The 13,318-nt window shown below is 34.8% G+C and overlaps 1 protein-coding gene across 6 annotated transcripts in view; it reads left to right on the forward strand.

The window, feature by feature from the left end:
• The window catches only part of LOC110453253, a 46,356-nt gene extending 33,898 nt beyond the window's left edge, over positions 1-12,458 (forward strand). For all 6 annotated transcript variants that reach the window (XM_021502133.1, XM_021502136.1, XM_021502135.1 and 3 more), the window contains 6 exons: positions 974-1,075; positions 1,847-1,960; positions 2,780-2,881; positions 3,764-3,859; positions 5,102-5,197; positions 6,104-12,458. In XM_021502133.1, the coding sequence (XP_021357808.1) occupies positions 974-1,075; positions 1,847-1,960; positions 2,780-2,881; positions 3,764-3,859; positions 5,102-5,197; positions 6,104-10,053 (4,460 nt within the window). In that variant the 3' untranslated portion in view covers positions 10,054-12,458. The remainder of the gene's footprint in view (positions 1-973; positions 1,076-1,846; positions 1,961-2,779; positions 2,882-3,763; positions 3,860-5,101; positions 5,198-6,103) is intronic.
• Positions 12,459-13,318: the final 860 nt, after the last annotated feature.

The following is a 13,318-nucleotide window of genomic DNA, read 5'->3' on the forward strand; positions in this document are numbered from 1 at the left end:
GGGTGGGTGGGGGTGGGGTAGGGTCGTTCATCTTTGTAATATAGCAAAGCTCAATATTTACAATTACTCTACATTGTCCCGTTACAACGCCTGCAGATGATAATACGTGTTATCAGCTTATCTCACCTTTTGTCTAGGTGACCACTATTGTGACGCCATCGATCAGATTTTGACATTTTTTTGACAAACTGACGTTAAAAGAGTTAAATGACTGAATAATCGGCATTCTCCCGGATAGAAAAGTTATAATCCTTTTTATGATCTAGATCTGTACTTTTTATATAAACGGAGGGGCATTTTTTCTGGACTACGTCATACAGTTTTGCTTTCATGAAGTGAATCACGATTTCTCCTTAGAACTTTTTTTCTTCATATACTGCAACCTTACTGCTATCTGCTCGTGAGATATACATAAAACAATCTTCATAAAGTTCCCACAGAGCTTCATTTTTGCTGTTGGTTGTGTTTGGTTGTATCTTAATTTTCTTAATTTTTTAACAAGTTAGAACAGGTTATTTAGTAGTCATGATGATCTCCTTTACTATCACTTTCTAAGGTGCGAACAGTTTAGTTCCTCAGAAATATAAAGGAACAATTTTGAATTATAACTAAATAGTTATTTATTTTGTCGTATCGTGGTATGCAAATATTTCACTCAGCCACGGTTTTGGCAAAAGACAAGGGGTCTGCTTTTTTCAAACCATTTATACCTACATTATTTGTGTACAAAGTAGGTTTAAACACACATATCAATTTGATTAATATCCTTAAGGAGATACGTGGTAACAGGATTTTACTTATGTATATTATAACAGGTCATAAGTAGTTAAGTTATTTGTGTGACCCCTAGCATCACCGAGGAGTTTTATCAGGACGAAAAAGCTGTATGAAGCAGCGACTATAATATACTGTGTCTAATACTAAATTTAAAAATTGCAATCAATCGTGAGTTTAACGTTCGTCCACCTTGCAGGAAATGAACAGAAAGAAAAGGTCAAAGAGAAGGACAACGGAAAGCTCTTATTGGAAGACGATACTACTTTGCCTAGCAATCCGCAGATTGTTCCTTCTGCAGGTAAATACGACAAAACCTCCTATTTCCCGTTCTTTAACGGTCATTTATCTCATCTGCATCCACTTATTACATCAATATGCTCCAAACTGTAAGTATGGAAGTTCATCTGTGTTGGTACTGACTATTCTGATGGTTTTCGTTAAACTTATGGTCGCAACACAAGACTAAGCTCCTTAATATTTTGACCATTACTGCGGGAATATTAAGCAGGGCTGAGGCTTATAAGGAGTAGCTATTTTGAACGTGGGATCCAGGGGACAATATGTATTCGCCTGTACCAGCCAACAATTACCCAGAACGGGATGGTGTACATTCATGTCTCGATCCTGAGAGCACGTGTCCGAACGGTCACGGGGCCCAATGCAACAACACCTGGTATGTTAAGGAATGTAGTCTTTTGTTGCAAACAAAAGTTACAAAGTTCCCCAGGACGCTCGAATTTGGTCTAAAATCCGAAAGGTTAACCAGCATATAATACTAACACGTGCTTAGTTTAAAAAAACAAACAATTCAAGTGTAAATAATTGATGACAAATTAATTTGTATCTTGAGCCGTTAAGATTTGTTTGCGTAATATTTATTTTGAAATAAATGTTTACTTTTAATGTGTAAGCATATATATGACCATACAAATCGTGTGATCCCTAGCATCATTGATGAGTCTTAGAAGGACAAAAAAACTGTATGATTCAGGGGCTTTGATATACTGTACCTATTACTAAATTTTCAAAAGTGCAATCCCTGTGTGTGTAACGTACATTCATTTTACAGGAAATAAACAAAAAGAAAAAGTCAAAGAAAAGGTCAAAGAGAGGGACAGAGAAAGGGTGATTTTGGCAGACGATACATCTTTGCCTGACAATCCGCAGATTGTTCCCTCTGCAGGTAAATACGAAAAAAAATCGTTTTCCTTTCTGTAGTGGTCATTTATCTTAGCTACATCCACTTAACACATAACACGCTACAAACTGTAAGTATGAAAGTTCATCTGTGATGGTACTGACAATTCTGATGTTATTTGTAACTTTGTTCGCATCACAAGACTACATTCCTTAATTTTTTGACCATTACTGTGGCCTTCTGAAGTAGGATTGAGACTTACCAGGAGTAATTATTTTGAACATGAGATCCAGGAGGCCGTAAATATTCGCCTGTAACACCCGGCCATTTACCAGGGCGGGTTGATGTGCATTTGTGACTCGATTCTGAGATCAGGTGTCCGAAAGGTCGCGGGACTCAAGGTAACTGCACCTGGCGAGTCTTAAACTGAGTTCCGCGAAATTTTCGGTAGAAATATTAAGGATTGAAGTCTTATGTTGCAAAAAAAAAAAAAATCATCAGAACGCTCGAATTTGCACTACTATTTGAATGGATAGCCAGCTTTAGCAATTACATATGCTTAATCGCTCATAACACATGTTCGAAACACACTGAAGTTAATAATACAGATCAAAGTGTAAATAACGTATGACAAATCTGTTTCTGTGTAAGGCAGTTTAGTGCTGTTTTACGTATTACTTATTTTGAATAAACTGTGTATATATTTTTTATTGTGACCATAAAAAACCTTGTGACCACTAGCATCGCTTATGAGTTTTAGAAGGACGAACAAGCTGTATGATGCAGCTGCTTTAGTATACTGTGTTTATTACTAAATTTCATAAGTGCAATTAACTGTGAGTTTAACGTACATCTATCTTGTAGGAAATGAACAAAAAGAAAAGATCAAAGAAAAGGTCAAAGAGAGGGACAGAGAAAATATGTTTTCTGTAGATGATACTTCTTTGCCTGGCAATGTTTCTGCAGGTAAATACGACCAAAACGTCTTGTTTTCCCTTCTGTAGCGGTCATTCATCTAAGCTACACCCAGCTAACATTGTTGTAGCTCACTGCAGTTTATAAGGCCAAGTAAAGCGTAAAAAACATGATGATGTTTTTTTTTCTATCTTCAGCTGCTTAGTGCATTTTCACGTATTATTTATTTTAAAATAACTGTTATTATCTTAAGCGTGTTAGCATATACATTACCATGTATTCTTAATTGATTAATATTTGACAAATGTGTGCCATTTTATCGATTTATTTTGGTTTGGGAAAATTTGGAGAGAAAAGGTTTCATTCACTTTCTCGAAAGCAGAAATACAAATTTCCTCCCTTAAAAGTAATTCTCAACTTTCTAACGAAATGCTGCTTCAGATTCTCCTCCCCAGTGAGGAGGGTAAAGGGTTTGCATTATCATATCCTTTGGTTAGGGAAAGGCCATATTAATCTCACACATGTGTATCATATTGTAAATGTATATCGTGCATATATAAAGGGAGGAGAACAAAATAATGACTCTATAATATATTCTACTAGTCCTGGATTCGATATTCTTTAAACAGATATATTTCATAACATCATTTGTATACTCTTTTTGCAATCGTGTATTAAAATCGTTACGTTAGAGTATGTGTATGCTGCCTAAGTTTGGATAGAGCTAAAATTTAAGTCTAAGTTTAACGAAGTATATTCGCATTTTTAAATATTTTATGAAATCAGCGAAAAAAATACCTTTTGCAATTTTTACTTAATGGTTTCAGAAAAACGATTTTTCATTCTGACATTTCAATACAATTGAAACGTTTCATATTCTATTACATTTACATTGTGATATTGATGTAGCGATTATTGTTTGTGTTTTTCCAGCAGATACTGAACAACACAAAACTGACTCTGTAAGCATTGTGGCTTCGGATGACAATGTTACCAACATTGAACATGTCGGCATGCCAGCTTTGACAGGTATTTATCCATGCATAAACACAATACAATTGTATTTTTCAAGAAAGTTAACTTTAAGACTGTGCATAAAAAAGTTTAACTGACCTTTTAAATTCTCATTTCTAATATTTTCATTTGAAATATTTTCATATCGAATATTTTCAATCGAATATTTTCATATCGAATATTTTCATTAAAAGCAAATGTCGACCGGGTGAATAACTGCGATGAATCCTAGTCATGTATTTTTTCATAATATGTAATTAGGGTAAAAATAAATGCAAAAGAAAATGATGGCGACTTTGGCAAAAGTTTACATTTTGGTTCATTTCTATACATTTTGCTATACAATACAAACATGTGTTGCATATTTCAATCATACTGCTGTATTAGATTATGTTTACATAAGTGGTTGTCATAGCACATTAATGATTAAAATTATACAATTTTCTTTCGCGTGTGCAATTTGACATTGGCTTAAACATGAAGCTGATATCATACTTGTGGTCCTTATCTTCCAGTTGATGCTGATGTATGTTAAACGTAACCCCGCTTAACAACTCTTTTTTGTCCAAGAAAAGTCCCGACAAGCCTTCTTGTTTACAACTGCTATATGTAGAGGCTTTATGCAGGGTGGTTTGTTAGGACATAGATCATGCTCTGACATGCATTTAGGCATGAATATGCAGTGCTATTGAGTATCATTTGTTGCTTCGTTGTCGATATGATGGTCTGTTATATACACTGTATTTTTTTAGAATCAACATTAATTTATACTAAAAAACATTTTTTTAGATTGTTAATTTGATATATTTTATTTTCAAAATAGGCAATTTTGGACTCTGTTTCTCCGATTTATTCAAGCCCTTTATCGGTCTATGTTCGCCATGCGTTGAAGTGTGTATAATAAGTTAGGCGTTTTACATGTTTCTAACGAGATATCAATATTATTTTAAAGCACACACACGCTCTTATTCACGCTCAACGTCAATTAATACTTATTTAGCAGATCGATGCAAGGGAAACAACTCACAATTTCTATCGGACTAAATGCTGAAGGTACCAACCGACAGATCTTAACTCAAAGCTGGGACCTCCGAACTCAGGAGAGGCTCAACAAACTTAACTATTTAGTCATCAGCGATTCACTCAGAACAGTTTTGCAAAAACAAAATAACAACGTACAAAATATAAAGTATTGTTTTACTTTCTCTCACCTAATGTAGATATTTATATACAATATTTTGTTTTTCTATTTCACAGAAAAGCAGAAGCAACATGTGGTCATAATTAGCAAAGACAGCCCTGTGATAGTTGGAGATCATACAACAGTGGTTTACAGCAGCCCAGGACGCGGAGGTATTTATTGATTTCTGAAAAAATGCCCTTGACATTACAAATATCTCATAACCAATTAAACTACCAATCGAAATTAGCATTTAAAGAACGGTTCTTTTCAAACGACAATGTTATCTTAGGTAATATTCACCTACATTTTAATGTGAAGGGACATAAATATTGGTTTCCCGTTGAATGTAGTATGTATTTTACGAGTCTGGCAGAATACCGGTATTTTTAGAGGTACGAAGTGCAATTAAAAATATCCAAATATTTTGCGATAAGAGTGAAACATATATTTAATATCTAAGATGTTTTAAGGGAAATCTATCACATTTTCAAATGTATAACATGATAAAATCAAATACAACTACAGAAATAATACTCCATTAATAAAGCGCGGAATACAATAACGTTAACTTTTGTCGATATTATAATGACGTCACGCTTGACAACAATGCTGCGCGCCATTTTAATTGGGCAAACAATTCTACCGTTTTCTGCTTTATATTTTTTTGTATTTGCTTCCACGTGCTACTTAGTTAAATATCAATTGATTGTGTGTTTTACACTCAGTTATGTTTCTATCGCTTCATCTGCATCTTAATATATAATTGGTGGCTTTGAACGAAGTGAATGGAAAGTGACTCTCTGATTGGTCAATATCTAAGTCGATTTTATGTTAATGTGAAAATAACGAATGTCACTTTTGATACCTATCACAGTGTGAAAAAGATGATTTTACAAGTTGATAGAAAAGCTGATATAAATGGTAAAATGTTGCAAACCGTTATGATTTATCAATGAATATTAAATACATCATTATGTTATGTGTATTGTTCTCCGCAGAACTGCAATTTCAAATGCCTCATCTTTCAATGCTTTTTCTGCAGCGCCATTATTATTATTATGTTAATATTCTCACAGATGAAGGAGAAGAAAGTATTAGGAAGAAACTGTATGATATTATGGAGACTAAAGGAGCAGTAGGAAGGAACGCTAAGAAGAACAAGATGAATCTACAGACGCTTGAATCATGCTTTCATCGAAGAAATGGTAAACATTTTGAAAGTATGTATGGCAAGGCTCTGTTAACCTATTTGCATCAGTCCACTGATTACTTCACTCTGACAAAGCAAAGTGGTCTGTGGTTTGCTCATGTTGAAGAAAAACTCAAAAATACATCCCAAGAATGTACCCAAACTCACGAAGCTGGCGAAGTTTCGAAAGTTAATCGCATGAAATCTAGCAACAAACGTAGTAAAAAAACAGAAACAAATACAACTTCGAGTATTCCAACATTCACAAGACCAACGCATGACCATACAAAAACAAAGACATACATACAAAACAAATGCACACAGTTTGGTGACTTTTTAGACTTCGTAGGACATTTTCGTGACGAAAATTATCTGCTTTTGATCTCAAAAACGGATTTCATAAAACACGAAGAAGCTCTATCGCATATACCTTGGCTTTGTGTTTTTGATTTTGATGCCAACAGTTTTACGGAGGGTTTGTACTTCAGGAATGAAGCATTGTTTCGGGAAAATCGAGCAGTGTACCCTTGTACCTGGTTTGACCCTCCAAGTATACAGACATTTGGGACCGAGTGGTGTTTTATTTCAGGTTCAACCCATAGGCCGGGAAGCAGCACGCCAGAATGTTTCAAAAAGTGGTACAAGCATATACAGGGAGCTTTCGAAAAGCATATAAAAGATATCAATAAATTGCTAGACACTGTTAAACAACTGACGGTAATTGCATTTTGGCCAAGAGATCAAGACACTAGTAAAAAGTTTCAAAAAATTATATCTGTATTGCATGAGTCCGTTCAGCCTTTTCCTCAAGTAGTTGTTGTTTCTGATAATCCAACCCAAGAAAACATAACGCATATAGATTTTATAGAACCTGACTATCATCTCAAGGAAAAGCTTGAACACGTTTTCCATGATCTGGCAGCAAAAGTAGGACAAAAACGTAATCCTAAACAATCAACCTATCGGTTACCAACAGCTTCTGGCTCCTGTGCTACTTCTATTGACAGTACACAAGCAGCTTCATTCAGAGAGAGCATGCAAGTTCTGTACCTTGATAATCCTTGTCAAACCGATCTTCCAGATCTGTTTGCGTCCGAAGAACAAGAAAAGTTATTCTTTCGAGGCGGCAACTTAAGCTGGGAGGCCTACTACAACAACAGTCCAGAACATTTCTACGTTCCTCGAGACATTTTGCCACTAATTGTGGATGACATACGCTCAGCTTTTATTGATGGGATGAAATCGGGAGAAATCACGATATTCCATGCACCTGGTGCTGGCGGTACAACTCTTGGTCAGAACATTCTTTGGCAGTTACATGCATTAACACCTTGTGTCCAAGTAAGATCTGACACTTTGGTAACTCCAAAGCAAGCTGCAAATCACATAACTAAACTTTACCAAGCAACGCATCTTCCTATTCTCGTTCTATTTGATGAGCTGAATGACACAACCTTTGAAAATATTCGGGGAAAATTGAAAGATATTTGCGTGATTTTCCTCAATTTGAAACGTGTTTCTGTGATAGAAAGGAAATTGAAAAAACATGAATACTTCCTTTCAGGTGCGCTGTCTGCAAATGAAGCAAAACGTATGGGACCAAAATTTACCCGGTGTTGTGAGGGTGATAGCGAGAAAAAGGATCAGATCCAAAAACTAGTTGATGACATTGTTGCAGGTCATAAACACCATCTCATAGAGTTTGGTTTGGTGACGTATCTACATGAGTTTATAGGAGTAGCTGCATACGTGTCTGAGTACCTTAAATTGGATGAACAAAACAAAGAGCTCGAGAAAAGCCGAAGAGTACTTGGGTACCTGTCACTTGTTCAATTTTTTGGTCAAGGAATCATGCCTTGTCAGCTCTTTGGAACAATGCTAGGGAAGTCACTAGAGTTCACGTTCAGGTATGACAATTTTCCACCAACAGTAAAAGAATTCACGGTACCCGTCGAGTCTGATTTTACTCGCAACAGTGTCCGCATTTGCCACTATTTGATAGCAAAGGAAATTCTAGATCAGGTTCTCTCAAAAGCACCCACTACCGACAAGGGTCAAGATTTGAGCGAGTTGGCAAAACAAAACCTCCAATCCTTTGTGTTGAAGTTCATTGAAGATCTAAAAATTAGACAAGAGCAGTTAGGTAACATGTCAAGGACAGTATTTGATATAATATTACAAATTTTCATCTACCGGGAAAATCATTCTACTCACAGTCAGCAAAGAGAAATTCGAACAAAGTTTTCACGACTTATAGAAAGTATACCATCCGAGCAACCTTTTACTGAACGTCTCCAAGTTATGGAAACCCTAGCAGAATCATTTCCCGGTAGTCCAAGTCTTTGGGCACATTTTGGCCGAGCGTTAACAATACTTCGTCCCACCGAAAGAGAAAAGACAGAAACTTATTTTCAAAAAGCAATTTCAGGTTGCAATGAAGGAAAAAATCTCACAATCATGGATGATGACGAGAGTGATACTGTATTGAGCTACGTATATCACATGTATGGAATATTTTACCTCAAACAGATACGTACAGATATAGCACAGTACGTTTCCTCCAGTGAGATGCAATTTCAACATACCGTGAGCAAAATAATCTTTTTGGCAACTACTGCATGCGAATCATTTGAGAACTCACGGAAACTTCGTTATGCAGGTTTCCAGGAGTCATTGGGATGTTTTGGAATGATTGACGTACGTCTGGCAATATGTGAATTCATTAAACGGCATTATAGATTTGTTACGATCAAAGATCTACTTAATATGTCGCAAAATAGCGAAATGACATCATTTGTTGAGAAAAGTTTATCGCTTATTCAACAACTGTTTATGCAATGTTATAACGTTGTTGACCGTTCTGAAATTGGTGATAATTTCTACAAGAAAATAACGTTGTACAACAGTCTTTTCAAAGGGATGGTTTCAAACACTTACATGGATATGATTACTGTTCCCGAATCCGTCGATACCAGAGGTGTCGTAGTTGCAGCAATCAAACTGAAGTACGGGGAAGATGATCGGTTGGGGACAGTCGAAGATATCACAGATGAAACCGACATCAAACGCGTGATATCACTTCTGGAACAGAATTTTGATGATATTAAAAAATTGGGCGTGTTGCACTCTAAAACAGGCATAGACCATGATTTCCTTGACTGGATCCATGCGATTCGACTTGTAAATCAGCGAAAGCTTTACGCAGTTGAAGACGTCCTAGTAAAAGTTCGTTTCTGGTTCAATTCTGTTCGTAGTCCGTACTCCCGTTTGTATCTTTTCATCCTACTCTTTGTGTATGCCTTTCATCCACATGGTCCATGCAAAAGAGACATTCTGAAAGAAGCTATCGAAATAAAGGAAGATACAGATTGGAACCCAGCGGCTCAGACTCTGTCTAATCCAAAGAGACCAAGAGAATGGCTTAGTAAAGAACTAGGAGTCAGATGTCTTCTTCCAGGAAGTCAGAAGAATATCATCGATGATGAGGATGCTAAATACCACCTCTTAGTGTTAAAGGGAACAATTCGGCCCCCTAACACATATAGAAATGATGGCATCATAGACATGGATATAAAGGGCAACATCAACGTTCCAGTGGTAGTCCACTTCAGTCCTATCCGCACAAAAGGAAAACTTGTAGGTTTATCACACGCGGGCAGACGCGTCGAGTTTATGTTAGCGTTCACACCACTATCTGGATTAGAAGCCTACAACGTGACAGAGTTGAAGAAATCTTCTTGCAAAACCTGTGGATCCAAGGTTGAGATTGTCAGTGTAGAAAAGAGTAACACTTGCAAATGCGGTGAAGTTGTTGAAAATGAATTCCCTATTTCCTGATTAAAAGGAAACATATCTACAGGACAAATGACGGCAAGTGTGATGCTTTCAAACATACATTGTATACAAGTGGAATGCTTATACATCTCTTTACGAAAAATATACTAGTTTTCCGCTTTTCAATCCACTCATCACGACAATTGCATTGACATATGCAGATATTACAATAAAAAATGCATACAATCATTACCATCTTGTATATTTCATTTGATTTAAATAAAGATTTTTCGAGTTCATGAGTTTGGGAACATTATAGGTGGATGATTCGGGTTTATTTTTGTTTGTAACATTTTATATAGAAATACATTTCCGTCGTTTCTAGAACGATTTCAAGTGTTAAAGGAAGCCAACCAAAAGCATCCTGACTGAGATGATGTAAATACTTACTGAGTAGATGGCCGGTTAAGTGATATATGAAACATTACAAAATGATTTTAAATATACATTGTAAGAACGTTCGAATCACATTTGCTCTAATAACCTGTGGGAAGGTTCTTGTAACTTGAAAAAGTACAATTGTATTTATGTACTGTAATTAAATTTGTAACATATTATCCACAGTGTCATATGCATATTTGTTTGTATATAGTGTCCATTCATATCGTAAGCGTACTTTCATCGGTGTGAATACAGTTCAAATGCAGGCATTATTGTTCGTCTTTATTACATATATATAAATTATTCAAATTATTCATCCAAAATAAATGATGAACGCAGTTGCAATTCCAGGTCAAATGTATGTAATATTTCAGAGATTAAACACAATCATTGGCTACATATATATTTTTTTTATAAAACTTACCTTTCTATAACAATGAATTGCGCCAGTACGTGAATTGAATCAGTGTTTTTAAAAAAAAAAAATATACAAATAATATTGCTCTGGTAAACATTGTCTATCCACTTAACAAGGGGCAATTTTTCAGATGTTTTTCATGCTGTTCGTTTTATATCTATATTGATGTAAAATGGAAAGTGATTGCGTTTCATGAAATGGCCTTGCTAATAATATGATTCTCTGTGAGAACATGAAAAGAAAATATGCGTCATAACTACACTGTTTTGATATATTGATGCGCTTTAAATAACCTTTAGCGCTAAGCACGCCGCGCATACGCTACTCATTGCTGGGTATACGTTCGATGTTTCTAGCGTGAGCGTATTGAACTTTTTTCAATATTTTGTATACGTTATGCTCACGCTGGTGCTTTACGTTATGGTTTAATTCTTAACATTATCTTTGATTTCGATAGTATTTATAGTGTTTGTTTATATCAGTTTAATGTTCTCTACCTTAACATATATTTTTCTTGTCAATTATGAAAATAAACTCAAACAACTTATATTTGTATACACTTATTGTAATGGATGTTAGCGTGCTGGAGGTCGTGCATATGTCTCAAAATTACAGACATTAAACCTGACACTATCATGGGGTTCTCGCTTGCAAACAAATACGATAGGGAAAGAGTTTCCACTTGGTGCTGAACGTACCATTATATTTTGTGTGAGATGTAGTCATTTGCTCATATATCCATAAGCGTCACAAGATTGCAATTCAATTTTTAATTTTTAATTTTAATTTTTATCAATATCAACACTATTTTTTTCAAAATAATTACATTCACTCAAAGGGACATTAATGTACAAAGGATCATACATTGACAATCTTTCTCTGAATACATGTGAAAAATGTGCTTTCTTGTGGATAGGTAATTACATATGAATTTTTGTTGAATACGGAAAATGGTACACTGTATATTTGAACACTATATTGGTCAATTAAGGAAGGGAGGTAATTCATCTGTTAATATAGGACTATTTCCCTAGTGATAAACTTTTACTGTTATTTGCAACAAACATAGTTAAGTGTTACAGGAATGTATATAACCTTTGTTTTTATGGATTTTTTTATATGTTAATGGTATAGCCTCATAACCAAACAGAGTGTGTTAAAACAGATTTTCGTTTATCATATTTAAACCTGTTGCAACATACCATTGTTTTGTTTTACTTTTTGAGTGTATTCAAACCTGTTGCATATATCAGTGTTTTGTTTTCCTTTAATGAGTGTATTTTAACCTGTTGCAACATATATAGATGATTATAGTAACATTACTATTTAAATGTAGGTACACAATTCAAACCTTTTTCCTTCTTTTAAAAAAAACAGATATCACTTTGTTTTTTGTTTTGTCGTAGGGTATACGAGTGTATGGAAAATGCAGGTAATTGTATCACTACGCGCATGAGAATGACTGTAGTTATCGAGTGATAATGGTAATGACCCCAACAAAGGTTATTGAGTCAATAACACTTAAAACTGTGAATAAAGATATGCAAATTATATTTTGAAAAAATATTTATACATTATTGCAAATAACAAATATGGCCATAGAGTGTGATTTATATGTATATTTTTATTTATATTCATATATTTATATTTATATTTATATATTTTTTTAACAATTAAGAGCAATAATTGGAAACTCAACTCCTCTTTTATTGTTTAGTTGTAATAACAATCAATGGTTTTATGAATGCTATCATCCAGTATTTGAAAACACGGTATAGCTTTATTTTATCAGATTTTAAGGTTACATGATTATGTGATTTATATCCAACGTTATTATTTATTATGTCTGCGCATCTTTGCCGTTTTTGAAAAACATATGTCCATGAGGGAAATTTCGCCACAGTTTTTCACTTTCGCCTTCATTAAAGCGAATATTATTAAACAACATCTTGTTCATTAACATTGCAAATATGGATATTAATCGGCAGAGGGCGAAAGTTTAACTGGGCGATTTACATTTTTTGAATTTCTAAAATACATTGTTTTTGCTCTATTTAAACAATCAGTCAATAGGATCAGGAAATACCAGTTAGAACCATGTGTTCCCATCGGCAAACATACAAATCTACATGTAATAAGTATGTATCGCTCTACGGCACTAACACTATATAACACTACGAATATCAGCTACATGTATGAATGTCATGTTTGACGTGTACATGTCAGCATTATTATAACATGCATTGGATACCACGCCCCACCCCTTTATATCTAAGGTGGTAAAAGTTTTGTCCTAGATTCAATATTTAATTACCATAACCCCCATTATTTTGGACACCTCAGATTACGTATCAAATACGAAACATAAACGTAGTGAAAATTGTATTGCATTGCATCTCTTAACTTACACCAGAAGGGTGAGTCGGGTCGGAACAGAATAGAAAGGAAATTTTATGTTGAAAACATATC

This window comes from Mizuhopecten yessoensis, unplaced genomic scaffold (assembly GCF_002113885.1).
Source record: "Mizuhopecten yessoensis strain PY_sf001 unplaced genomic scaffold, ASM211388v2 scaffold7205, whole genome shotgun sequence".
Classification (NCBI taxonomy): domain Eukaryota; kingdom Metazoa; phylum Mollusca; class Bivalvia; order Pectinida; family Pectinidae; genus Mizuhopecten; species Mizuhopecten yessoensis.